This window comes from Pseudophryne corroboree, chromosome 4, assembly GCF_028390025.1.
Source record: "Pseudophryne corroboree isolate aPseCor3 chromosome 4, aPseCor3.hap2, whole genome shotgun sequence".
Classification (NCBI taxonomy): Eukaryota; Metazoa; Chordata; class Amphibia; order Anura; family Myobatrachidae; genus Pseudophryne; species Pseudophryne corroboree.
The window spans coordinates 67,588,738-67,616,114 of NC_086447.1; the positions used below are offsets into that span (position 1 = coordinate 67,588,738).

Here is a 27,377-nt window from a genome sequence, read left to right on the forward strand (position 1 = left end):
TGGATTCCTCCACAAAGTGTATTTTCAGGCCCCCTTTGTTCTCATCCAGCTTGTCTCTCACATCCCAGCTGCATCGTTGGAGGTCCAGCAAGGACTGCAATTGTCTTTGCAGTCTCCTGAAGTTCCTCTTTTGGTCACACACCTGTTGTCTGACTTTAACCTGAAAGAAACTGTGAATGTTAGCCTTAACGTAATCCCACCAGTCACTCATACAATCAAAATAACATTTGTCATTTTTCCATGTGATGTAGGCATCCTTCAGCTCCGCCAGCACATCCTCTCTTTCCAACAGGGCACAATTCAACTTTCAGGAGCTTGGGCCAGGAGGAAAACCATTGCCCAGGACTACTTGGAAGAGAATGGCCCTGTGGTCTGAGAAGAAGTAGGCTGAGAAGAAGCAGGGAATCATGGCATGCCTAGTCTGCTTCACTGCTCTAGAGGTAAACACAAAGTCAATGCGAGAATGCACAGAGCCACTGTGACATCTCCATGTGCAATTCACAGAGCCAGCCCTCATGGAGCCCACAGCATCCTGCACTGATGCTTTGGTTAGCATTTCTATGAGCAGATTAGATATCACATCCAGTTTAGCATAGTTGCAGGTGCTGCTCCAAACATCCTCCATGGAGCAGTTGAAATCTCCAGCCATCACTACCACCCTAGTGGTTGCAAGCTGCAGTCGCAGGGTCTGGAAAAGCTCCAAACACTCATTCTTACCAGGGGGTGCATACACGCAGATTAGCCTGATAGGCTCACCTGCCCAGGAGCCGTCCATGATAAACAATCTGCAGCAGACAAGTTCCTGTACTGAATCTAGTGTGAAGAGGCTCCCCCTAATAAGAATGGTGACCCCTGCAGACTTACACTCACCCCCACCAGACCAATATGAGGCGCCGTGAGACCCAGATGTCTGTAGGACCTAGAGAAAGGAAGAGAACATTCCTGCAACATATACAGATCACATTTCTGATTGTCCAAAAAGGTAACACAGACTGTCTCCTAAGGTTATCTTTAATACTCTTCACATTAATGGTGAAAAGGGAAAGAGACACCATTAGTTGGGAGAAAAGGAGGTTAGGTCACAGTACAACATTCAGTTACCACTCCTGTCTGGCGGTGCTTCCTCTGGATTGGCACTGTGTCGCCCTGTTTGGGTAGCAGCATGCCTATCTCTATCATCTGGCCGATCAGGAAGATTGCGTCAGAATCGGGCTCCACATCATCCCCATATCCTCCCACTATTGCTTCCATTTCTTTCTCCAGCAGGAGGGAGTCCTGGACCAGCTCAACTGCCAGTTTCTTAGAAGAGTCGGGGTCAGCAGCTGGGATGTCAAACTCCTTACTCTTCCTCCTCGGCTGTTCAGCACCTGCAGTGGACACGAGGGGGAAAATCTTCCTTGGAGAGGAGAGGGACAGTGGAGGGTGGAGGTGGGAGAGAGAGCAGATTGGAGCGGAGAGCAGGAGGGATAAATAGGAGGGGTTGTGACAACATTGGGGAGGGGAGTCTCTGTCACAGAGGGTGGGATGGTGGTAGGGAGGGAGGTGGGGGTGGAAGATTTCTTATCCTCCTGAGACTGCTGCTGTTTTTTCTGTGCTCCCAAGGATGGCAGTTTGAAGATGGAGTCACATCCAGTCACCACAGCAGAATAGGATCTCACCCTACTGGAGCAGTCCCTGTAGACATGATCCATCTTGCCACAGAGGTTGCATGTCTTGCTTTTCGGACAGTATTTGGTCTCATAACTTGCCAACCAGCAATTCCTGCAGGCAGAGATCTTGCAGTCTCTTCCAATGTGATCTTTCTCACTGCGCTTCCAGCAGTCCCACGGTTATTCAGAGTAATGCAGTCCTGTTGATCCCCCCAGGAAAATGCATGGTGGCACGTGCTTGACACCATCTGGTCTTGAATTGTTCTTTTGCAGTCTGACAATTACAGCCCACTTGCCTGTCTTGAAGCCATTTCCATCCAGGATGAAGGGTTCCTTGACCACTGAGCAGAATCGTCCCAGGAAGGTAGCAATGTCTCTGTCAGGTGTGTGTGGGTTCCACATTGAAACCCTACCTAAACTCTCCTCTCTTTGAATAGGGCAATTGCCCACGAAGCGAGAGAAAGGGGATTCGGGTCTCACCGCTTTCACCGCTTCCCAGTACCTCTTGCATATAGCAATGGAGGCGAAAGTGACATAGAAGATCCCCTTCAGGTAGTTCTGGATGCTGAGGGTTTCAGCCATTGAGAATCCCTGTTCAAGTACCAACTTCTTCCCGAAGATTTAAACCGTTATATCCGGCATCTTTCCATAAACCTCCTTCAGCTTCATCACCATGGTTTGCCGCATCTAGGTTTTCAAGGCTGGTGAGGCCTTGGAGCGGTCCTGGCTGGGCTCCACAGGTGCTGCTGCTGCAGGGGCAGTGGAGGTGAAGGTAGCTGATTCAGCCCTTACTTAGGCCAGCTGATTTCCCTTCTTCCTAGGCTGCTTCTTCCCAGTAAGGGGGACCGGAACAGAGGCTGAGGTCGGCACCGGTGCTGGAGCAGCTGAGGCCATCCTTCTGGCTTCACCTTGCTGGTGTCAGAGGTGCGGCGAAGGGTTGGTGTCAAGAGGAGGGGAGGAGGAGGCTGCTTCTTCAGAGGGCAGAGCAAACAAGTCTAACCCTCCTCTGCAGCTAGGCGGCGATGCAGTGCTCTCTCACCCTCTTCATTCAAAGGCCTTCTCTTCTCGCAGCCTTTGCTTGTAGAGGAGGAGGCTGCTACTTCAGAGGGCAGAGCAAACAAGTCTAACCCTCCGCTGCAGCTAGGGGATGATGCAGTGCTTTCTTCCTCTTCGGGGCGAAGTCCTTCTTTCCTCGCAGTTTCGGCATGTAGTCTTTCAGCTTCTTGGCCAGGTGGTACAGCTTAGTCCTGAGAAGGACAGTTGGAGGTCTAAGAAACAAGATGCATCACTGTCTGTCAGTCAGTAAAACTGATAAGAACAGATACTACCCTTGATCTTAGCCAAAAGGCCGAGAAGCAATCTCTCACTAAGTCCTTATCTTCCATCTCAGCAAAGGAAAGTTATAGTGCAGTTCCTCCTGGGGTGCCTGGATTGTGGGCACTGCTTTCTTCACTTCAGTGCTAGTCTCCTTCAGTATAGAACACTAGGCAGCTTCTTCCCTTGGGTATAGGAGAAACTGTTGCAGATGATCAGCATCCACCCTGTGACACTGGTCTTGCCATGCTGGGGTATCCAGGAGCCCATAATCCAGTGACTATTCCTCTGGCTGTTTCTGGGAAAACAATTTATTCTAGACTTGCCCTTCTGTCTATGTATATTGGATTCTTTGTGTCATTTGAGCCACTGTGGCGATCACTTCCACTCTGAATTCCACAAACTCTGGCTCCCCCAGCAGATTCCATGTGGCTGCTTTACTTCTGCGGTGCAGGAACGCATTCCCCAGATGACACAACTTGTCCTGTTTGCTGGATACTCTCCATCTGCTGATTACCCGCTGAGCTTCATTCCAGTACTCCCAAATATACTGCATCTTTGTAAAAATAAATAACATATCTGACTTCCCAGCCTGCGGATGTGCTGATGAACTTCCCTCTGCAAGCTCCACTGTTCTGGTTCCATTACTGGTCCCCTCTGCAAGGTTCTGGACCATATCCTCCTCTGTCCTCTTCCTCCTCATCATAAGGGCGCTCCAAGTCCCGTTAAGCCAATTTTCTAATTAGGGATCCCTTGGTATCCTCCACTGTGTTGATTACAATTTTTCTTGCATGACACAGTTCCTGCAGGACTCCATTCTTGTTGTTTTTGTAGGATTGTATTACTGCCTCCATTCTGCTGTGATATCTTGCTACTGTGCTTGTAACCTGAGTGATCCCACTGCTGACACCAAATGTGAAGATACAGGGTTCTAAGAGGCCTATTTATTAACATTATTTTTACTAAGAAGAAAATGTGAAAAAATAGGATTTTAATACCTACTGGTAAATCCTTTTCTCCTAGTCCATGGAGGATGCTGGGGTCCACTTCAGTATCATGGGGTATAGACGGTTCAACAGGAGCCATGGGCACTTTAAGACTTGTCAAGGGTGTGAACTGGCTCCTCCCTCTATGCCCCTCCTCCAGACCTCAGTTATAGGAACTGTCCCCAGGGAGACGGACATTTTGAGGAAGTGATTTACTTTTATACTAATTCATACCAGCTCACACCTCAACCATGACGCACAACATGGCATTCAACATGACACATGCCAACAGGCATGAACCATTTACAGCAACATGCTGAAAACAAATGAAACACAACTTGTTTAACTATAAAGAACAAACTGCAGGTAAAGTACGCACTGGGTCGGGTGCCCAGCATCCTCTACGGACTAAGAGAAAAGGATTTACCGGTAGGTATTAAAATCCTATTTTCTCATACGTCCTAGAGGATGCTGGGGTCCACTTCGGTACCATGTGGTTATACCAAAGCTACAGTACGGGCGGGAGAGTGCGGATGACCCTGCAGCACCGATTGACCGAACTTGAGGTCCTCATCGGCCAAGGTGTCAAACTTATAAAATTTAGCAAAACTGTTTGAACCTGACCAAGTAGCTGCTCGACAAAGTTGTAAAGCCGAGACGCCCCGGGCAGCCGCCCAGGATGAGCCCACTTTTGTAGTAGAATGGGCCTTCACCGACTTCGGTACCGGCAAGCTGCCCTAGAATGAGCGTGCTGAATTGTCCCTCTGATCCAGCGCGCAATAGTCTGCTTAGAAGCAGGACACCCAATCTTGCTGGGAGTATACAGGACAAACAGAGCCTCTGTTTTCCGTAATCGAGCTGTTTTTGTGACATAAATCTTCAAAGCTCTAACCACATCTAGAGACTGTGACTCAGTGAAAGTGTCAGTAGCTACTGGCACCACAATAGGTTGGTTTATGTGGAAGGACGAAACCACCTTTGGAAGAAATTGTTGACGAGTTCTTAACTCTGCCCTATCTTCATGGAAGATCAAGTAAGGGCTCTTGTGAGACAAGGCCCCCAACTCAGACACCCGCCTTGCGGATGCCAAGGCCAAAAGCATCACCACTTTCCAAGTGAGAAACTTCAATCTATCTCCTGCAGAGGTTCAAACCAATCTGATTGAAGGAACTGCAACACCACATTAAGGTCCCATGGTGCCACTGGAGGCACAAATGGAGGCTGGATGTGCAGAACCCCTTTCACGAACGTCTGAACTTCTGGAAAGGAGGCCAATTGTTTTTGAAAGAAAACTGATAAGGCCGAAATCTGGAGCTTGAGTGACCCCAATCTAAGGTCCGCATCCACACCAGCCTGCAGAAAATGGAGAAAATGTCCCAACTCAAAACTCTTCCGTAGGAGCTTTCTTGGATTCATACCAAGACACATATGTTCTCCAAATATGTTGGTAATGTTTAGACGTTACTCCTTTCCTGGCCTGAATAAGAGTGGGGATGACTTCCTTGGGAATACCCTTTCGGGCTAGGATCCAACGCTCAACAGCCATGCCGTCAAACGTAGCTGCGGTAAGTCTTGATACACACACGGCCCCTGCTGTAGTAGGTACTCTCGAGGAGGAAGAGGCAGAGGATCTTCTGTGAGCAACTCCTGAAGCTCTAGATACCAAGCCCTCCTTGGCCAGTCTGGGGCAATGAAGATTGTTCAAACTCTTGTTCTTATTATTATTTTGAGAACTTTTGGAATCAGTGGAAGTGGAGGGAAAACATATACCGACCGAAACACCCACTGGGTCACCAGTGCATCCACTGCTATTGCTTGAGGGTCTCTCGACCTGGAACAATATCCCTGAAGCTTCTTGTTTAGACGGGATGCCATCATGTCTACTTGAGAAACTCCACAAAGACTTGTCACCTCTGTGAAGACTTCTTGGTGGAGGCCCCACTCTCCTGGATGGAGATTGTGTCTGCTGAGGAAGTCTGCTTCCCAGTTGTCCACTCCCGGAATGAAAATTGCTGACAGAGCTCTAACATGTCTTTCTGCCCAGAAGAGAATCCTTGTCACCTCTGCCATTGCCGCTCTGCTTTTCGTTCCGCCTTGCCTGTTTCTGTACACGACTGCTGTTACATTGTCCGACTGGATCTGCACGGGATCTTGAAGAAGAAGTACCGCTTGTAGAAGGCCGTTGTAAATGGCTCTCAATTCCAGAACGTTTATGTGAAGGCAGGCTTCCTGACTTGACCATTTTCCTTGGAAGCTTTCCCCCTGTGTGACAGCTCCCCAGCCTCGGAGACTTGCATTCGTGGTTATTAGGACCCAGTCGTAAATCCCAAACCTGTGTCCCTCTAGTAGGTGAGAACTGTGTAGCCACCACAGGAGTGAAATCCTGGCTTTGGGGGACAGGATTATTTTCCAGAGCATGTGTAGGTGGGATCCAGACCACTTGTCCAACAGGTCCCACTGGAATACTCTGGCATGAAATCGGCCAAACTGTATGGCCTCGTAGGCCGCTACCATTTTCCCCAACAACCGAATGCATTGATGGATCGACACGCTTGTTGGTTTCAATATTTGTTTGACCATTTTCTGGATTTCCAGAGCCTTTTCCACTGGAAGAAATACTCTCCGTACTTCTGTGTCCAGAATCATCCCTAAAAAGGACAATCTTGTCGTCGGTTCCAATTGCGACTTTGGAAAATGCATGATCCAACCGTGTTGTTGGAGTATTGACAGGGAGAGTGCGATGTTCTGCACCAACTGTTCCCTGGATCTCGCTTTTATCAGGAGATCGTCCAGATAAGGAATTATATTGACTCCTTTTTAACGAAGGAGGACCATCATCTCCGCCATCATCTTGGTGAATATCCTCGGTGCCGTGGAGAGTCCGAACGGCAACATCTGAAACTGGTAATGGCGATCCTGTACTGCGAATCTCAGATAAGCTTGGTGAGGAGGATAAATAGGAACATACAGGTAAGCATCTTTTATGTCTACTGACACCATGAAGTCCCCCTCTTCCAGACTGAAAATCACTACCCTCAGGGATTCCATCTTGAACTTGAACCTTTTCAGGTAGAGATTCAGATTTTTCAGGTTTAAAATCGGTCTGACCGAGCTGTCCGGCTTCGGAACTACGAAGAGGCTTGGCTAAAAAAACCTTCTCCTTACTGTGCCAAGGGTACCAGGACAATGACCTGATCCTGACATAATTTTTGAATTGCCGTTGTTACTGCCTCGCTTCCCGGAAGAAAAGCTGGCAAGGTCGATTTGAAAAATCGGCATGGGGGGGGGACGTCTTGAAACTCTTGTTTGTACCCATGGGACACTATTTGTAAGACCCATTGGTCCAGGCCAGATTGTATCCAAATTTGGCTGAAAAGTTTCAGACATGCTCCCACCCGAGCTGACTCCCGCAAGGGAGCCCCAGCGTTATGCTGCAGATTTGGCAGAAGCAGGGGTGGACTTCTGCTCCTGCGATCCGGGAGACGCTGCGAATTTCATTCCTTTTCCCCTTCCTCTACCTGCAAAAAAGGGGGAACCTTTGGCCTTTTTGTATTTGTTGGGCCGAAAGGACTGTATGTGAGAGTGATGTGTCTTTTTCGCCTGTGTAAGAGCATAAGGCAAGAATGTCGACTTACCTGCAGTAGCCGCCGAGACTAACGCATCCAGCCCATCACCAAACAAGGCCTCACCTTTATACGGGAGAGCCTCCATATTTCTTTTGGAATCTGCATCAGCATTCCACTGGTGAATCCACAATGTCCTCTGAGATGATACTGCCATGGTAGCGGTTCTTGATCCCAAGAAACCAATATAATTCATGGTTTCTAGTAAGTACAGCAGCAGCGTCTTTGATATGACCTAACGTTAGGAGTATCTCATCTCCATCTATTGTGTCAATGTCTAATGACAAGTTTTCTGACCACTTTTCAATAGCACTACTCACCCACTGACAGAAAATGGTAGGCCTGAGTAGTGTCCCATTGGCCACATCAATAGATCACCTCACTCACTTGCGGTCTGTCGGCTCCTTAAGTGAAGCCATTCCAGGCGCAGGGAGAAACACCTTTTCTCTTTTATGACAGGGCCCTGTCTAAAATGTGGGGTGACTCCCACCTTTTTTGGAAAAAGGTAAGCTGCCTGAATTCCTTTTGGGAATCTGACATTTCTTTTCAGGTTAACTCAGACTCCCTGAGGTGGAGGGAAAATTACATTACTTCTTTACTAAAGTAAACCCTCTCCTTGTGGTAAAAGAGGGGGCTTCGTAACTTCTAACACCTCCTTTATAGTCAAAACATGTTTTGAATGCTTTTTTGCTAATTTAGGACCTATTCCCCTGGAATCACTAGTGTCGACACAGGAATCAGAGTCCATGTCGGTATCAGTTTGTACTACTTGTGCAGATTTGTATGTGACCCAGAAAGGTCCCTGTGGATGAAAGGTAGAACTATTAAAAATCACATCTTCACCAGATTATTTTCATTTTCTGTATGAGATTCAGTCCAACATCTTACTGATACGATTCACACTATCCTGTAACCTTTCACCCAGTCAGGCTCTTGGTGTCATATTATACCTCTGTGTCCCTAACATGTCTCCACAGAGTTCCCTGCCACAGACATGTCACACACGTGTACAACCACACCACAGACACTCCGGGACTTATAGGGGACAGACCCACAGTAAAATCTGTCAGAGGGACACAGGATTTGCCAGTTCACAACCCAGCGCCAGTAACACAATGTCTGTGAACACAAAATGCCCAATTACATGCAGCGCTTTTATAATGTTAATCACACAATTATATAGCACCAAATTCACTGTGGCCCCCCCCTGTTTTGCACCCTGATACTTGTTCGGTAGTGGAGGAGGACCAGCGTTGTCTCTGCAGCCTGAGGAGAGAGAGAAAATGGCGCTGAGCAGTGTGCTGGCTGACTGAGGAGGAAGCTCCACTCTTCAGTGGTGTGTTTCTCCTCAGCTTTTATGAGATAATTTTTTATACTGGCGGGGGTAGGGCTGTGCCTCAGCAACTTATGCCCCTTATTTATGCCAGTTTCCATAGGTTTCATGCTGCCCAGGGCACCCCCCCCCCACGCCCTGCACCCTGCAGTGCCTGTATATGTGTGGGCAACATAGCGCACTGCGCTCCCGCCAGCCGCGCGGAACCTTTAGCCGTCACTTTCTTGATTGAAGATCTGTCTTCTAACACTCACCTGTCTTCTGGCTCTGTGAGGGGGGGTGACAGCGTGCTGTGAGAGTGATCATCTAGGCACGGCTAGCGTTCAGTTCCCTTCAGGAGTTAATGGTGTCCTGTCAGCCAGAAGCAGAGCCATGAAACTTTTTAGGAAATTGGTTCCTACTTCTGCCCCCTCAGTCCCACGAAGCAGGGAGACTGTTGCCAGCAGTTCTCCAGTTCTCCCTGAAAATAAAAAAATCTAACATAAGTCTTTTCAGAGAAACTCAGTAGAGCTCCTCTGGAGTGCATCCAGTCTGCCTGGGCACATTTCTAAAACTGAGGTCTGGAGGAGGGGCATAGAGGGTGGTGCCAGTTCACACCCTTGAAAAGTCTTAAAGTGCCCATGGCTCCTGCGGAACCATCTGTACCCCATGGTACTGAAGTGGACCCCAGCATCCTCTAGGACAGATGAGAAAGGGTGTTTTCAGATGCTTTTCACATTATTTTAGTATCACTAAAAAATAATAAAGGGCTTTTGGAGCAGTTTTCGTGAAAAACTGCTCCAAACCCTTTAATCGTCACTGTTTTAGTAACTCACATTGCATTCTCCATAGTTATAATGAAAAATGGGATGTGGATGAAAAAAAAATAAAAACAATACCACAGTGTGCCCTGTGATATTAACACCAGCCAAGGCTGGCGAAATCACAGAGCAGCACTGCGAGATCCCTACTTCTGCCCCCTGGCAGAGAAAGCTGTGCGGGATCCGGCCAGTGTGATCAGCTCTGTGTGTCCAATGGGCACACAAGTTGATCACTTGTAAAAACAAAAAAGTAAACGACAAAACAAAAACATAAAAGTTACCAGTCCAGGGAGCCGGTGCGGGCTGCCGGGCGCCAGGTCCTCCATGTGCTGCGCTGTGACCTCCGGTGCAGTAAAGGGATGCTGCAAAATGGCGGCTCACTTTACGGCACTGGGGGTCACAGCAGTGCACAGTATCTGACTCCTGCCAGCCCTGCTGGAGCAGTGATCATGGCTCCCTGGACTGGTAATTATAATTACCGTGTGTGGGGGGTCGGCGGTGCAGGGGGTAGTTGTGACGGGGAGGGGGGGTCGACCTGGCGGCGGTAGTGGCAATGGTGGTGGCGCATGCGCAGCAGGCCATTGGTGTCTTTTTTCTGAAAAATACCTCGCTGATGCTGCGGATTGTCATCGCAGGAACAGAGCCTTCTCGCAAGCTCTGTCCCTGTATGCGGTAACTGATACATCCATGCGATGTAATCAATTATCGCAGTGCGGATTCGGGCGATTTTATCACACCACGTCCGCATCCTTGAATGCGTATGGTGATAAATAGTCCCCTAAATCACTCAGTCATGGTTGTAGATGAAAAACCAACAGAGGTTTACAACAGAATGGGTTATAAACAGATGCAGGCCCATTCTAGCGAGATCGCATACCTCCCAACTTAACTGTTTTGTGGCGCGCTCCCGAAAAAGGGGCATGGCCCCGTTTTCGTCACTGAGGGGGCATGCCCATCGCTCTGTGAGCCGCTGGCATGCTCCCTCTCCCTCTGACTCCACTGAATAGACACTGTGCGCATGCGCACAGCGTCTATTCACCGCTGCTCTGCTAAGCAGAACAGCGATTGACAGAGCCTCCCAACTGACCCCCCCACCGCGGGACACTGTGGCAAGCGGGTGGGACAGCGGGACAGTCCCCAAAAAACGGGACGGTCACGCGAAAATCGGGACAATTGGGAGGTATGAGATCGCTCATTTCACCGCTGGGTGAAATGAGCGGTCCCCCCACACACATACACCTCCCCCCCCCTCACACATCGCGCTGTGCTGAGCGGGGGGAGAAAAGTGTGCCGAGCGGTCTGTGATAGATCGCTCAGCACACATCTCCGGGAGAAATCTCCTGTGTGTATCCCCCTTTAGTCTAGGAGCAGAGAATCTCCATGCTTAACTCCCAGAAGCTTCATATTGCAGGGGTGTGTTTTACTTTCTTCTTTGTTTTAGGATCTTAAAGCACTGGAATACAATACATATTCTAATCAAGGTGATTATGTCAGCCAGTGAGCCACCCTGTCTGGTCAGCTCACTGTTGGACAATAGGGATAAACAAAAGGGACAATGGTACCTTATATGACTCAATCTTTGAGTGTCCACTGTACTGTAAGTAAACAATGGATAACTATGGCTAACATGAATATATTACCTAGAGTGTATCAGGTAACATAACACAAGTACATATATTACAATATTGTGGCTGATTCAAACACAGTATGGGGGAGAGCAGGGACCCAGTATTGGGGAGAGCAGGGACCCAGTATGGGGGAGAGCAGGGACACAGTATGGGGGGTGAGCAGGGACACAGTATGGGGGGTGAGCAGGGACACAGTATGGGGGGTGAGCAGGGACACAGTATGGGGGGTGAGCAGGGACACAGTATGGGGGAGAGCAGGGACACAGTATGGGGGTGAGCAGGGACACAGTATGGGGGGTGACAGTATGGGGGGAGAGCAGGGACACAATATGGGAGGTGAGCAGGGACACAGTATGGGGGGTGAGCAGGGACACAGTATGGGGGGTGAGCAGGGACACAGTATGGGGGGAGAGCAGGGACACAGTATGGGGGGAGAGCAGGGACACAGTATGGGGGGTGAGCAGGGACACAGTATGGGGGGTGAGCAGGGACACAGTATGGGGGGTGAGCAGGGACACAGTATGGGGGGTGAGCAGGGACACAGTATGGGGGGTGAGCAGGGACACAGTACGGTGGAGAGCAGGGACACAGTACGGTGGAGAGCAGGGACACAGTACGGTGGACAGCAGGGACACAGTATGGGGGATAAGCAGGGACACAGTATGGGGGATGAGCAGGGACACAGTATGGGGGATGAGCAGGGACACAGAATGGAGGGAGCAGGGACACAGTATGGGGGAGAACAGGGACACAGTATGGCGGTGAGCAGGGACACTGAATGGGGGAGAGCAGGGACAAAGTATGGGGGAGAGCAGGGACACAGTATGAGGGAGAGCAGGGACACAGTATGGGGGGTGAGCAGGGACACAGTATGGCGGTGAGCAGGGACACAGTATGGGGGGTGAGCAGGGACACAGTATGGGGGGTGAGCAGGGACACAGTATGGGGGGTGAGCAGGGACACAGTATGGGGGGTGAGCAGGGACACAGAATGGTGGTGAGCAGAGACAGTATGGGGGGAGAGCAGGGACACAGTATGGGGGAGAGCAGGGACACAGTATGGGGGGAGAGCAGGTACACAGTATGGAGGGAGAGCAGGGACACAGTATGGGGGGAGACTAGTTACACAGTATGGGGGGAGACTAGTTACACAGTATGGGAGAGAGCAGGGACACAGTATGGGGGAAAGCAGGGACACAGTATGGGGGAGAACAGGAACGCAGTATGGGGGAGAACAGGGACACAGAATGGGGGTGAGCAGGGACACAGTATAGGGGTGAGCAGGGACACAGAATGGGGGTGAGCAGGGACACAGAATGGGGGTGAGCAGGGACACAGAATGGGGGTGAGCAGGGACACAGTATGGGGGTGAACAGGGACACAGTATGGCGGTGAGCAGGGACACAGAATGGGGGTGAGCAGGGACACAGAATGGTGGTGAGCAGAGACAGTATGGGGGGTGAGCAGGGACGCAGTAAGGGGGGAGAGCAGGGACGCAGTAAGGGGGGAGAGCAGGGACGCAGTAAGGGGGGAGAGCAGGGACGCAGTAAGGGGGAGAACAGAGATGCAGTATGGGGGATGAGCAGGGACACAGTATGGGGATGAGCAGGGACACAGTATGGGGATGAGCAGGGACACAGTATGGGGGTGAGCAGGGACACAGTATGGGGGGTGAGCACGGACACAGTATGGGGGGTGAGCACGGACACAGTATGGGGGGTGAGCACGGACACAGTATGGGGGGTGAGCAGGGACACAGTACGGTGGAGAGCAGGGACACAGTACGGTGGAGAGCAGGGACACAGTACGGTGGAGAGCAGGGACACAGTATGGGGGATGAGCAGGGACACAGTAAGGGGGATGAGCAGGGACACAGTATGGGGGATGAGCAGGGACACAGTATGGGGGATGAGCAGGGACACAGAATGGAGGGAGCAGGGACACCGTATAGGGGAGAGCAGGGACATAGTATGAGGGAGAACAGGGACACAGTACGGGGGAGAGCAGGGACACAGAAAGAGGGAGAGCAGGGACACAGTATGGGGGTGAGCAGGGACACAGTATGGGGGAGAACAGGGACACAGTATGGCGGTCAGCAGGGACACAGAATGGGGGAGAGCAGGGACAAAGTATGGGGGAGAGCAGGGACACAGTATGAGGGAGAGCAGGGACACAGTATGGGGGGAGAGCAGGTACACAGTATGGGGGGAGAGCAGGGACACAGTATGGGGGGAGACTAGTTACACAGTATGGGGGGAGACTAGTTACACAGTATGGGAGAGAGCAGGGACACAGTATGGGGGAAAGCAGGGACACAGTATGGGGGAGAACAGGAACGCAGTATGGGGGAGAACAGGGACACAGAATGGGGGTGAGCAGGGACACAGTATAGGGGTGAGCAGGGACACAGTATAGGGGTGAGCAGGGACACAGAATGGGGGTGAGCAGGGACACAGAATGGGGGTGAGCAGGGACACAGAATGGGGGTGAGCAGGGACACAGTATGGGGGTGAACAGGGACACAGTGTGGCGGTGAGCAGGGACACAGAATGGGGGTGAGCAGGGACACAGAATGGTGGTGAGCAGAGACAGTATGGGGGGAGAGCAGGGACACAGTATGGGGGGAGAGCAGGGACACAGTATGGGGGGAGAGCAGGGACACAGTTTGGGGGGAGAGCAGGTACACAGTATGGGGGGAGACTAGTTACACAGTATGGGGGAGAACAGGGACATAGTATGGGGGAGAACAGGGACACAGTATGGGGGTGAGCAGGGACACAGTATGGGGGAGAGCAGGGACACAGTATGGGGGAGAACAGGGACACATTATGGGGGGAGAGCAAGGACACAGTATGGGGGAGAACAGGGACACAGTATGGGGGGAGAGCAGAGACACAGTATGGGGGGAGCAGGGACACAGTATGGGGGGAGAGCAGGGACACAGTATGGGGGGAGAGCAGGGACATAGTATTGGGGGAGAGCAGGGACACAGAATGGGGGAGAGCAGGGACACAGAATGGGGAGAGCAGGGACACCGTATGGGGAGAACAGGGACACAGTATAGGGGAGAGCAGGGACGCAGTAAGGGGGGAGAGCAGGGACGCAGTAAGGGGGAGAACAGAGATGCAGTACGGGGGAGAACAGAGATGCAGTACGGGGGAGAGCAGGGACGCAGTATGGGGGATGAGCAGGGACACAGTATGGGGATGAGCAGGGACACAGTATGGGGATGAGCAGGGACACAGTATGGGGGTGAGCAGGGACACAGTATGGGGGGTGAGCACGGACACAGTATGGGGGGTGAGCACGGACACAGTATGGGGGGTGAGCAGGGACACAGTATGGGGGGTGAGCAGGGACACAGTATGGGGGGTGAGCAGGGACACAGTACGGTGGAGAGCAGGGACACAGTACGGTGGAGAGCAGGGACACAGTACGGTGGAGAGCAGGGACACAGTATGGGGGATGAGCAGGGACACAGTAAGGGGGATGAGCAGGGACACAGTATGGGGGATGAGCAGGGACACAGTATGGGGGATGAGCAGGGACACAGTATGGGGGATGAGCAGGGACACAGAATGGAGGGAGCAGGGACACCGTATAGGGGAGAGCAGTGACATAGTATGAGGGAGAACAGGGACACAGTACGGGGGAGAGCAGGGACACAGAAAGAGGGAGAGCAGGGACACAGTATGGGGGTGAGCAGGGACACAGTATGGGGGAGAACAGGGACACAGTATGGCGGTGAGCAGGGACACAGAATGGGGGAGAGCAGGGACAAAGTATGGGGGAGAGCAGGGACACAGTATGAGGGAGAGCAGGGACACAGTATGGGGGGTGAGCAGGGACACAGTATGGGGGTGAGCAGGGACACAGTATGGGGGAGAGCAGGGACACAGTATGGGGGGTGAGCAGGGACACAGTATGGGGGGTGAGCAGGGACACAGTATGAGGGGTGAGCAGGTACACAGAATGGTGGTGAGCAGAGACAGTATGGGGGGAGAGCAGGGACACAGTATGGGGGAGAACAGGAACGCAGTATGGGGGTGAGCAGGGACACAGAATGGGGGTGAGCAGGGACACAGTATAGGGGTGAGCAGGGACACAGTACGGTGGAGAGCAGGGACACAGTGTGGGGGATGAGCAGGGACACAGTAAGGGGGATGAGCAGGGACACAGTATGGGGGATGAGCAGGGACACAGTATGGGGGATGAGCAGGGACACAGAATGGAGGGAGCAGGGACACCGTATAGGGGAGAGCAGGGACACAGTATGGGGGAGAGCAGGGACACAGTATGGGGGAGAGCAGGGACACAGTATGGGGGTGAGCAGGGACACAGTATGGGGGAGAACAGGGACACAGTATGGCGGTGAGCAGGGACACAGAATGGGGGAGAGCAGGGACAAAGTATGGGGGAGAGCAAGGACACAGTATGAGGGAGAGCAGGGACACAGTATGGGGGGTGAGCAGGGACACAGTATGGGGGTGAGCAGGGACACAGTATGGGGGAGAGCAGGGACACAGTATGGGGGGTGAGCAGGGACACAGTATGGGGGGTGAGCAGGGACACAGTATGGGGGGTGAGCAGGGACACAGTATGAGGGGTGAGCAGGGACACAGAATGGTGGTGAGCAGAGACAGTATGGGGGGAGAGCAGGGACACAGTATGGGGGGAGAGCAGGGACACAGTATGGGGGGAGACTAGTTACACAGTATGGGGGGAGACTAGTTACACAGTATGGGGGAGAGCAGGGACACAGTATGGGGGAAAGCAGGGACACAGTATGGGGGAGAACAGGAACGCAGTATGGGGGTGAGCAGGGACACAGAATGGGGGTGAGCAGGGACACAGTATAGGGGTGAGCAGGGACACAGAATGGGGGTGAGCAGGGACACAGAATGGGGGTGAGCAGGGACACAGTATGGGGGTGAACAGGGACACAGTATGGCGGTGAGCAGGGACACAGAATGGGGGTGAGCAGGGACACAGAATGGTGGTGAGCAGAGACAGTATGGGGGGAGAGCAGGGACACAGTATGGGGGGAGAGCAGGGACACAGTATGGGGGGAGAGCAGGGACACAGTTTGGGGGGAGAGCAGGGACACAGTTTGGGGGGAGAGCAGGGACACAGTTTGGGGGGAGAGCAGGGACACAGTTTGGGGGGAGAGCTGGGACACAGTTTGGGGGGAGAGCAGGGACACAGTATGGGGGGGAGACTACACAGTATGGGGGAGAACAGGGACACAGTATGGGGGAGAACAGGGACACAGTATGGGGGTGAGCAGGGACGCAGTAAGGGGGAGAACAGAGATGCAGTACGGGGGAGAGCAGGGACACAGTACGGGGGATGAGCAGGGACACAGTATGGGGATGAGCAGGGACACAAAATGGGGATGAGCAGGGACACAGAATGGGGGGAGCAGGGACACAGAATGGGGGAGAGCAGGGACACAGAATGGGGGAGAGCAGGGACACAGAATGGGGGAGAGCAGGGACACAGTATGGGGGAGAGCAGGGACACAGTATTGAGGAGAATAGGGACACAGTATGGGGGAGAACAGGGCCACAGTATGGGGGTCAGCAAGGACACAGTATGGGGAAGAACAAGGACACAGTATGGGGAGAGCAGGGACACAGTATGGGGAGAGCAGGGACACAGTATGGGGAGAGCAGGGACACAGTATGGGGGTGAGCAGGGACACAGTACGGGGGGTGATCAGGGACACAGTATGGGGGGTGATCAGGGACACAGTGTGGGGAGAGCGCAGAAACACAGTATGGGGGAGAGCAGGGACACAGTATGGGGGAGAACAGGGACACAGTATGGGGGAGAGCAGGAACACAGTATGGGGGAGAACAGGGACACAGTATAGGGGAGAGCAGGGACACAATATGGGGGACAGCAGGGACAATCTTCTTGCGGTCGCGGGTGCGATCACTTTCTTCGTTAGTTCCGTCGCTCCCTGGCGACGGCCGTTGCCAGGGAGTGATGCACCTGCGCATTGCGGTCGCGGCGCATGTGCAGTTTAGATCCGATCGCACCGCTGCAAAAAACTGCAGCATACGATCGGGTGGGACTGACCCCCATAGTGATATGCTCCAGACAGACCATGTACAGGGCCGAAACTAGGATTTTTGGCACCCAGGGCAAAGCAGTAATTTGGCGCCCCCTATGAACACAAAAACACAGTAATAAACATTTGGCACCGTCAGGGTGCATCCAGCACACATTCCCTAGGAAAATGGATAGGAACACAAGAAAACTAACAAGCACCTCTGATACAGTATTGTGGGAGACTCTGACTGGTCAACTGCTGTAGGACCCCCTTAGCCCCCCCTAGTTGCGGCCATGCCATATACATCTGCATATAATAATAATAACCATTTGTTCTGTGGTAGCTGGCTGTTGTGTATCTACTGGCATCAATGAAATTTAGAAGCTTCCTTTCACAGAGATACACAGATAAATATGTTTCTGTATACAGTAGGACTTATACACATCCCTTATAGTTACAGAGTGGATACAGTGAGGATACTGCATTTATAATCTCAGTGTCTTCCATAATCCGTTTAGTAGCATTTTATGTTCTTTATTGTAACACTTCTCTTCTCTTTGTTGGATGAATGACAGGTCACAGGGTCTGTGCTGGGGAAAATCTGGCGAAAACGGAGCTGTTCCTGTTCATTACGAGTCTGCTACAAAAGTTTACATTCCGGAAACCCCCGTATGTGAGTGAGGTGGACCTAACGGCAGCAGCTGGAATAATCACTCCCCCTATGCCTCATGAGATCTGCGCCGTACCGCGGCTGTAAGACACATGTATGCAGGAATATCACCCACTAGGGATCCTTAGTTTATGGGCCTAATTCAGCATGAGTTGTGGTTTTGCAAAAATGTGCAAAACTACAGTACAACTTATCCACTGCGAAGGCAGTCACTGGGACGCCATGCAAACGGTCCGGTGTCCGTACCGCGCTCCCCCAACGCCGCTTCGACACCTCCAAAATGCCACGTCGGCGCACCCTGCCCACCCCACTAACACCTCTGACTGTCAGTCAGTCCGGGGCGTACGCATAAGGGAGATTTTTATTGAATTTTTAATTTTTTGAGTTTTTATTTTTTATTGAATTTTCAGTGGACATACATTTTTTAACTCCATTCCTGTATTTATGTTTTTGGATGTAAACAATTTTTTTGATATCAAATTTTTTTGATATCAAATAGGCTATAGATGTCAATTTTTGTGGAATATAAAATATCTTATGGTTTTCAATAAAAAAATTTTTTGGAACTTTGATGTTACCGATGTTTTTGGAAACCATATGTCACACAAAGACTCTCTTTCTTTGAATTCTCTCAATTTTGGGATTTATGCCTTGGAGTTTAATACTGCCAAAGATTGGTACAGAGGATTTCCCTTGCATAAGGTGTTGATATAAGGACAGGGTAAAGATACCTTTGATGGGATTCAATCTGCCTCTTGACGTGTGAGTTGGGGTACGCCCATGAGATATTCATATCCTTTCCCTCTGCACAAAAAGACACCTTAGAAGTCATACATCAAACCCCTGTGTGAGTGTGGGTGTGTTATAAAGACCAGATAAAGATACCTTGATGAGATTCCATCCATTGCTTCACGTGTGAGTTGGGGTACGCCCATGAGATTTTTACCCTCGTTCAACACAAAGATACCTTTATACGAGTTATACATCTAATCTCTGTGTGAGTGAGGGGTACGCCTGCCTCATTTACAATCTGGTGAAGGAATCACAATTACTATAACAATATATAATTGCACAGTTTATAGTGTATGGTATAGAAAATTCTATACATTGGATATTTTTTTGTCGTTTTCCGCATGTAAATGATGTCATCACGTATGGAGGACACACCTGCATAAACTATCGTTAGAAGACACCTTAAAGAAACCTTGATAGGAGTCCAGATTCCCATTATCGTGTGAGTTGGGGTACGCCATCTGAGACCCTCTTTTTGACATTAGAAAATTAAAGATACCTTGATGAGTTTAACCCACCTCATTGCAGCGTGAGTGGGGGTACGCCTATTAATACGTTATACTACATGGTTGAGGAAAGTTTCAATCATTCCTCAATTTTTCCCATGCGCCGAAGGAAGCCTTTGACTCAATTGTTGTTTTTGTGGAATAATCACTCCCCCCATGCCTCATGAGATCTGCGCCGTACCGCGGCTGTAAGACCCACGTATGCAAGAATATCACACACTAGGGGTCCTTAGTCTATGGGCCTAATTCAGCATGAGTTGTGGTTTTGCAAAAATGTGCAAAACTACAGTACAATTTATCCACTGCGAAGGCAGTCACTGGGACGCCATGCAAACGATCCGGTGTCCGTACCGCGCACGCCCAACGCCACTTCAACACCTCCAAAATGCCACGTCGGCGCACCCTGCCCACCCCACTAACACCTCTGCCTGTCAGTCAGGCCGGGGCGTATGCATAAGGGAGATGCCGTCACATCTCACTCTGTGCACATGTGCAGTGTGACTCCTGTGCATGAGGACACTGCATGGGGGCCTCGGTATGCCAATGCATCGCAGATGCGTCTCATGCTGAGTTAGGCCCTATGTCACCTCTCATAGTAATCTGTAACCTTGTGAATGTCTTCCACAGTTTTTGGAACCTGTAAAATAAAAGGTGATCTACAGAACTGCATAATTCCTGTTACACCTAAAAAGATTACAACGCATAGTAGTCATTTATGTTCACTAACTGTCCACTTTCCAACAATATAACACCAAAGTAATAAGAATTTGGGGACACAATTACCTCATAATCTTCTTTTTTATCATTAAGATGTTTAACAACTAAGTTCTGCGCTCATTTCAGAATGTGAAATGTACAATCTGGTATAGAGCCGAGAGGGATGGGGGGGGGGGGGGGGGGGGGTTGCAGTGCCATCCCGCCAGCTGTAACATGCAGTGTGAAATACAGCGGATCAGCGCATGGGGGGTGCCATCCCGCCAGCTGTAACATGCAGTGTAAAATACAGCGGATCAGCGCATGGTGGGGAGTGCAGTGCCATCCCGCCAGCTGTAACATGCAGTGTGAAATACAGCGGATCAGCGCATGGGGGGTGCCATCCCGCCAGCTGTAACATGCAGTGTAAAATACAGCGGATCAGCGCATGGTGGGGAGGGGGGGGGGTGCAGTGCCATCCCGCCAGCTGTAACATGCAGTGTGAAATACAGCGGATCAGCGCATGGGGGGTGCCATCCCGACAGCTGTAACATGCAGTGTAGAATACAGCGGGATCAGCGCATGGGAAGGGGGGGGGGGGTGCAGTGCCATCCCACCAGCTGTAACATGCAGTGTAAAATACAGCGGATCAACGCATGAGGCTCATTCACATGTGGTTGGAGTCAGTGGAGTAAGTTCGTCCCAGTCGCCCGGAGGCATGATAAATGTTGGTGCCCCCCTACATATACACACACATACCATATGTAGCTATCCGGCACTCAGGGTGAACAGTGGCAGAGTGCTCAGGTACCTTTCCCAATAGTAATATAGATACACATAAAAAAGTGGACGCACTCCAAGTCAGTCATTACAATAAAACAGACACCAGCACATCATTATAGTACACCTACAGTGCTCCCTCACCCGCCAGCGGGTCCCGATGGAGATGCTTTGGCGCAGCGGTGTGTCGATATACTTAGTGTTCACTCTAGGATTTTTTTAGGGCAGGGTGCTGATCACGGGGAGGGCACATTTTTCCATTTGGGAGGGCACATTTTTAAGTTAGATGGGCAAACTTAGGTACATACTATAATGCTTGGTGCTCCCACATCTATGGGTCAAAACATGGACAGTGCGCGGCGAAGGCGCGCTGCAAAAATGTAGCGGCGTTGTTTCGTGGGGAAGGGGCGTGGCCACATAATAGTGGCAATTCACATTACACCACACGGTAGTGCACCTAATACACATTGCACCAGATAGAACCTCCTATACACACTGCGGCAGGTAGAGCACGTTATACATATTGCGCCAGATAGAGGACGTTATACACATTGCGTCAGGCAGAGCACTGAGGCACACTGCACCAGGTAGAGAGCACTGAGGCACACTGCACCAGGTAGAGAGCACTGAGGCACACTGCACCAGGTAGAGAGCACTGAGGCACACTGCACCAGGTAGAGAGCACTGAGGCACACTGCACCAGGTAGAGAGCACTGCGGCACACTGCACCAGGTAGAGAGCACTGAGGTACACTGCACCAGGTACAGAGCACTGAGGCACACTGCACCAGGTAGAGAGCACTGAGGCACACTGCACTAGGTAGAGAGCACGGAGTTTGAAGTTTACAGCTGCAAAATACTTACAAGGTTAGTTTAGCCCAGGGGGACTCTCATGTGCTTACCGGGTCCGGCGGCGCACGGCTGGGTCCGTCGGCGTGGCGGGGTCCGGCAGGCAGCAAACGGCGGGGCGGCAGGGCGCACAAAAACGGGCAGGGCGGGATTCAGCGGTCTAAAAAAGGGGCAGACACCTAGCGTGAACACTAGATATATATAAAAAAAAACACAAACGCCTCATTCACTTAAACACACACACACACGTCTCTTTCACTTACATACACACGCCTCTCACTTACACACACATGCCTCTCACTTACATGCACACACACGCCTCTCCCTTACATACACATGCCTCTCACTTACATACACACACACGCCTCTCACTTACATACACATGCCTCTCACTTACATACACATGCCTCTCACTTACATACACACACGCCTCTCACTTACATATACATGCCTCCCACTTACACACACACACACACACACACACACACACACACACACACACACACACACACACACACACACACACATGCCTCTCACTTACATACACATGCCTTTCACTTACACACACACACATGCCTCTCACTTACATACACATGCCTCTCACTTACACACACACACACACACACACACACACACACACACACACACACGCCTCTTTTACTTGAATGCACAACTTTCCTTAAAAACACACACACACACACACACACACACACACACCTCACTTAAAAACAAGCACACACAAAACACAGTGCTTCCCCTCAAATACACCTATCCCCCACCCCCCACACAGTGCCTACCTTTGGCTATCATCAGGCTGACGGAGCATGGAGGAGCAGAGAGCTTCCCTCGGCTGGCTTACTTAACTAGAAGGGCCCGGGAGGAGCTGTTCTGGAGCTCCCCCTAGCTGCAGCCAGTGCCATCTCTCTCTACAGGAGGCAGCTTCCGTGTCACTGACACAGCTCCTCCGTCTGCAATAGCAGCGCAGTCCTCAGGCTGCCGGAGACAGTGGAGGAGATGTGCCCCCTTGCGGTCAGGACCCCGGCGGCAGCCGACTCCACTGCCTTTCACAGTTCCGCCACTGGTTGGAGCCACTATCACCTCCTTGGAAGCAGCAGTGGCAGCGCTGTATGGTGATGCAGAAGGAGACGTCCATTACAACAAGCAGACACCTCGTGCTGCACTAGTAATTCACCTTGTGTGCTAAGATACAGCATCGGATCTCTCGCCCACCGTCAGGCAGCTTACGGCACCCACGCTGCCACGCAAGCCACCCATTGCAGAAGCCAAGGGGTATGGGTCGTTGGGTCGACCCAACTTAGGTCGACACTCATTAGGTCGACATGGGGATTAGGTCGACATGTGCTAGGTCGACAGGTGAAATGGTAGACATGAGTTTTTGGACTTTTTTTTGGTGTCGTTTTCTTCGTAAAGTGACAGGGAACCCCAATGAGTGCATCGTGTCCTCTCGCATGGCGAACGACAGGTTACCGTTCCCAATTGTAGTTCACGTGGATCATAAAGTACGAAAAAGTCCAGAAATAAAAAATAGATATAGGATTTTAATTACCTACCGGTAAATCCTTTTACTCGTAGTCCGTAGAGGATGCTGGGGTCCATATTAATACCATGGGGTATAGATGGGTCCACCAGGAGCCATTGGCACTTTAAGAGTTTAATAGTGTGGGCTGGCTCCTCCCTCTATGCCCCTCCTACCAGACTCAGTCTAGAAACTGTGCCCGAGGAGACAACATACTTCGAGAGAAGGAATTACACAGACAGTGACGAGATTCATACCAGCTCACACAAACATGAAAATCCGGCCAACATGCCGGAACAACTCAGCAACAGCTGAAACAGTAAATAACGCAGAACTTACCTAGGAACCAGGCAGTACTGATCTATAAAACCAATGCTGGAAAACAAAGTGCTGGGCGGGTGCCCAGCATCCTCTACGGACTACAAGAAAAGGATTTACCGGTAGGTAATTAAAATCCTATAGTTTCTCTTACGTCCTAGAGGATGCTGGGGTCCATTTTAGTACCATTGGGATGTCCCAAAGCTCCCATTACGGGAGGGAGAGCGGGGAAGCTCCTGCAATACTGCTTGACCAAACTTGAGGTCATCAGAGGCCAAAGTATCGAACTTGTAAAACTTGGCAAACGTGTTCGAACCAGACCAAGTAGCAGCTTGGCAAAGCTGTAAGGCCGAGACTCCCCGGGCAGCCGCCCAGGAAGAACTCACTTTACCAGTAGAGTGGGCCTTAACTGATTTTGGACACGGCAATCCTGCTGAAGAATACACATGCTGGAAAGTTAACCTGATCCAACACGAAATCGACTGCTTAGAAGCAGGACACCCAATTTTCTTGGGATCGTAGAGGACAAAGAGAGAGTCAGATTTCCTATGACGAGCTGTCCTCTTCACATAGATCTTTAAAGCCTTTACCACATCCAAGGCCTTTGAAGCAATTGAGGAGTCAGTAGCCACTGGCACCACAATAGGTTGGTTGATATGGAAAGCCGATACAACCGCTGGCAGGAACTGAGGACGAGTCCTAAGTTCCGCCCTGTCTTCATGGAAGATCAGATAAGGACTTTTGGAAGATAAAGCCCCAATTCCGACACGTGTCGGGCAGAAGCCAAGGACAACAAAGGGACTGCCTTCCACGTGAGATACTTGATGTCAGCCTCCAGTAGAGGCTCAAACCACGCTGAATGAAGGAACTTCAACACCACATCGAGATCCCAGGGTGCCGATGGTGCCACAAAGGGAGGCTGGATGTGCAGAACTCCTTTCAAAAAGGTCTGAACCTCAGGGAGGACAGCCAATTGTTTTTGAAAGAAGATGGACAAATCAGAGATTTGGACCTTAATGGATCCCAATCTCAGGCCCATATCCACTCCCGCTTGCAGGAAAATGAGAAAACGTCCAAGTTGAAACTCCACCACAGGAAATTTCCTGGATTCACACCAAGAAACATATTTCTTCCAAATACAGTGGTAATGTTTAGACGTTACCCCCTTCCTAGCCTGAATCAAGGTAGGAATGACTTCACTCGGAATACCTTTCCGAGCTAAGATCTGGCGTTCAACCACCATGCCATCAAACATAGCCGTGGTAAGTCTTGATAGGCGAACGGCCCCTGCAGTAGCAGATCCTCCCGAAGATGTAAGGGCCTTGGATCTTCCAGCAGAAGATCCAGGAGATCAGGTATACCAAGCCCTCCTTGGCCAGTCCGGAGCAATGAGGATTGCCAGAACCTTTGTTCTTCTTACCAGCTGAAGAACCCTTGGAATCAAAGGAAGTGGAGGGAACACATACACTGACGTGAACACCCACGGTGTTACTAGTGCATCCACTCCACTGTCTGAGGGTCTCTCGACCTGGAACAGTACCTCCCCAGCTTCTTTTTGAGGTGGGAGGCCATCATGGTAATGTGACGAACCCCCCACCAACCGGTTACCTCTTTGAACACCTCCAGATGGAGGCCCCACTCCCCTGGATTGAGATCGTGTCTGCTGTGGAAGTCTGCTTCCCAGTTGTTTACTCCCGGAATGAAGATTGCTGACATCACTACACCGTGCCTTTCTGCCCAGAGGAGGGTTCTTGACACCTCTGACATTGCAGCTCTGCTCTTTGTTCCGCCTTGTCGATTTATGTAGGCCACCGTGGTCACGTTGTCCAACTGCACCTGAACAGCCCGATCCTGTAGAAGGTGTGCTGCTTGCAGAAGGACGTTGTACACGGCCCTTAGCTCCAGGATGTTTATTGGGAGAAGGGATTCCTGATACAACCACCTTCCTTGGAAGGTTTCCCCCAGAGCGACTGCTCCCCAACCTCTTAGACTTGCATCTGTGGTTAAAAGGATCCAGTCCTGAATTCTGAACCTTCAGAAGGTGAGGAAGTTGTAGCCACCAGAGGAGTGAAATCCTGGCCTTCTGAGACAGGCGTATCCTCTTTTGCATGTGTAGGTGAGAGCCCGACCACTGGTCCAAGAGGTCCAGCTGAAAAGGTCGAGCATGAAACCTGCCATACTGCAGAACTTCGTAGGCGGCAACCATCTTCCCCAGAAGACGGATGCATTGATGAATCGATACCCGGGTAGGCTTTAGGACATCCTGGACCATTGTTTGAATCACCAATGCTTTCCAATACCCTCTGCACTTCCGTGTCGAGGATCATTCCCAGGAAAGACAGCCTCCTTGTCGGCTCCAGATGAGACTTTGGAAAGTTCACGATCCAACCGTGCTTCCTGAACAGCTGTGTCGTGAGCGCGATGGATCGCAACAACCTCTCCCTGGATGACGCCTTGATCAGAAGATCATCCAGATATGGAATTATGTTCACCCCCTGTTTGCGGAGAAGAACCATTATCTCCGCCATCACCTTGGTGAAGATCCTTGGTGCTGTGGAGAGGCCAACTGGCAGCGCCTGGAACTGATAGTGATCGTCCAACAGTGCAAACCTGAGATATGCTTCATGCGGCGACCAAATGGGAATGTGGAGGTAAGCATCCTTGATGTCCAGAGACACTAGGAACTTCCCCTCCGTCAGTCCTGAGATGACCGCTCTCAGAGATTCCATCTTGAATTTGAACTCCCTGAGATAAGGGTTCAAAGACTTTGAGTTTAGAATAGGCCGTACCGAACCATCCGGTTTTGGTACCACAAAAAGGTTCGAATAATAACCCTTGTTCCACTGCTGAGGTGGAACTGGAACAATGACCTCTGACACCACCAATTTTCTGATGGCTTCAAGAAGAATTGCTCTGTCTACCAGCCGAGCTAGCAAGCCTGACTTGAAGAAACGGTGAGGTGGGGGATCTTGAAACTCCAGTCTGTAACCCCTGGACACTATATCCAGCACCCAGGGGTCCATGCCAGACGATGTCCAGATGTGACTGAACTGCCGGAGTATTGCCCCCACCTGACCTTCCTCCAGGCCTAGCTGTCCACCATCATGCGGAGGACTTAGGGGTATCAGAAGCGGGCTTTTGGGTTTGGGAACCTGCGGGAGCAGGTTTCTTCCCTTTGATACGACCACCTCTGAAGAAGATGTTCAAAGGCTTGTTCTTTCTAGGCCTCGACTGTCGAAAGGACTGTGACGTGGCTGGTGTAAAAGGCTTCTTCGTAGCCGGTGCAGCTGAGGGGAGAAAAGGAGACTTACCAGTGGTAGCCGTGGCAATCCATGCATCCGGAGCCTCCTCAAAGAGAGCCTGACCTGCATATGGCAGGCCCTCCACACTCTTCCTGGATTCCACGTCCGCAGACCATTGGCACAGCCAGAGACCCCTGCGAGCCGAGACGGACATGGAAGAGATCCCAGCAGCCATGGAACCCGGATCCTTCATGGAATACACAAGGAACCCTGCAGAATCCTGAATATTACGTAAAAATAAATCAACATCACCTTTATCCAGCGTAGTCGATTCCTCCTGCAGAGTGACTGACCACCTGGCAATAGCCTTTGCAATCCAAGCTCATGCTATAGTAGGCTGCAATATAGCCCCTGAAGCCATGTAAATGGACTTTAGCGTAGCATCCACCTTACGATCTGCCAGGTCCTTCAACACGGTAGATCCCGGGACTGGCAAAACCACCTGTTTGGACAGCCTGGAGACAGAGGCGTCGACTATCAGCAGAGACTCCCATTTCTTTCTATCTTCCTCTGGGAAGGGAAAAGCAACCAAGACTCTTAG

At 51.0% G+C, this 27,377-nt stretch overlaps 1 protein-coding gene and 1 pseudogene across 3 annotated transcripts in view; one reads left to right on the plus strand and one right to left on the minus strand.

Annotated features, from left to right (window-relative positions):
* Nucleotides 1-18,582, plus strand: part of LOC134908899 (cytochrome P450 2K1-like) — a 256,817-nt gene extending 238,235 nt beyond the window's left edge. For all 3 annotated transcript variants that reach the window (XM_063915125.1, XM_063915126.1, XM_063915124.1), the window contains exon 9: nucleotides 17,966-18,582. In XM_063915125.1, coding sequence (XP_063771195.1) covers nucleotides 17,966-18,147 — 182 coding nt within the window. In that variant the 3' untranslated portion in view covers nucleotides 18,148-18,582. The remainder of the gene's footprint in view (nucleotides 1-17,965) is intronic.
* On the minus strand, nucleotides 2,911-3,009 carry LOC134913234 (U2 spliceosomal RNA; annotated as a pseudogene).
* Nucleotides 18,583-27,377: the final 8,795 nt, after the last annotated feature.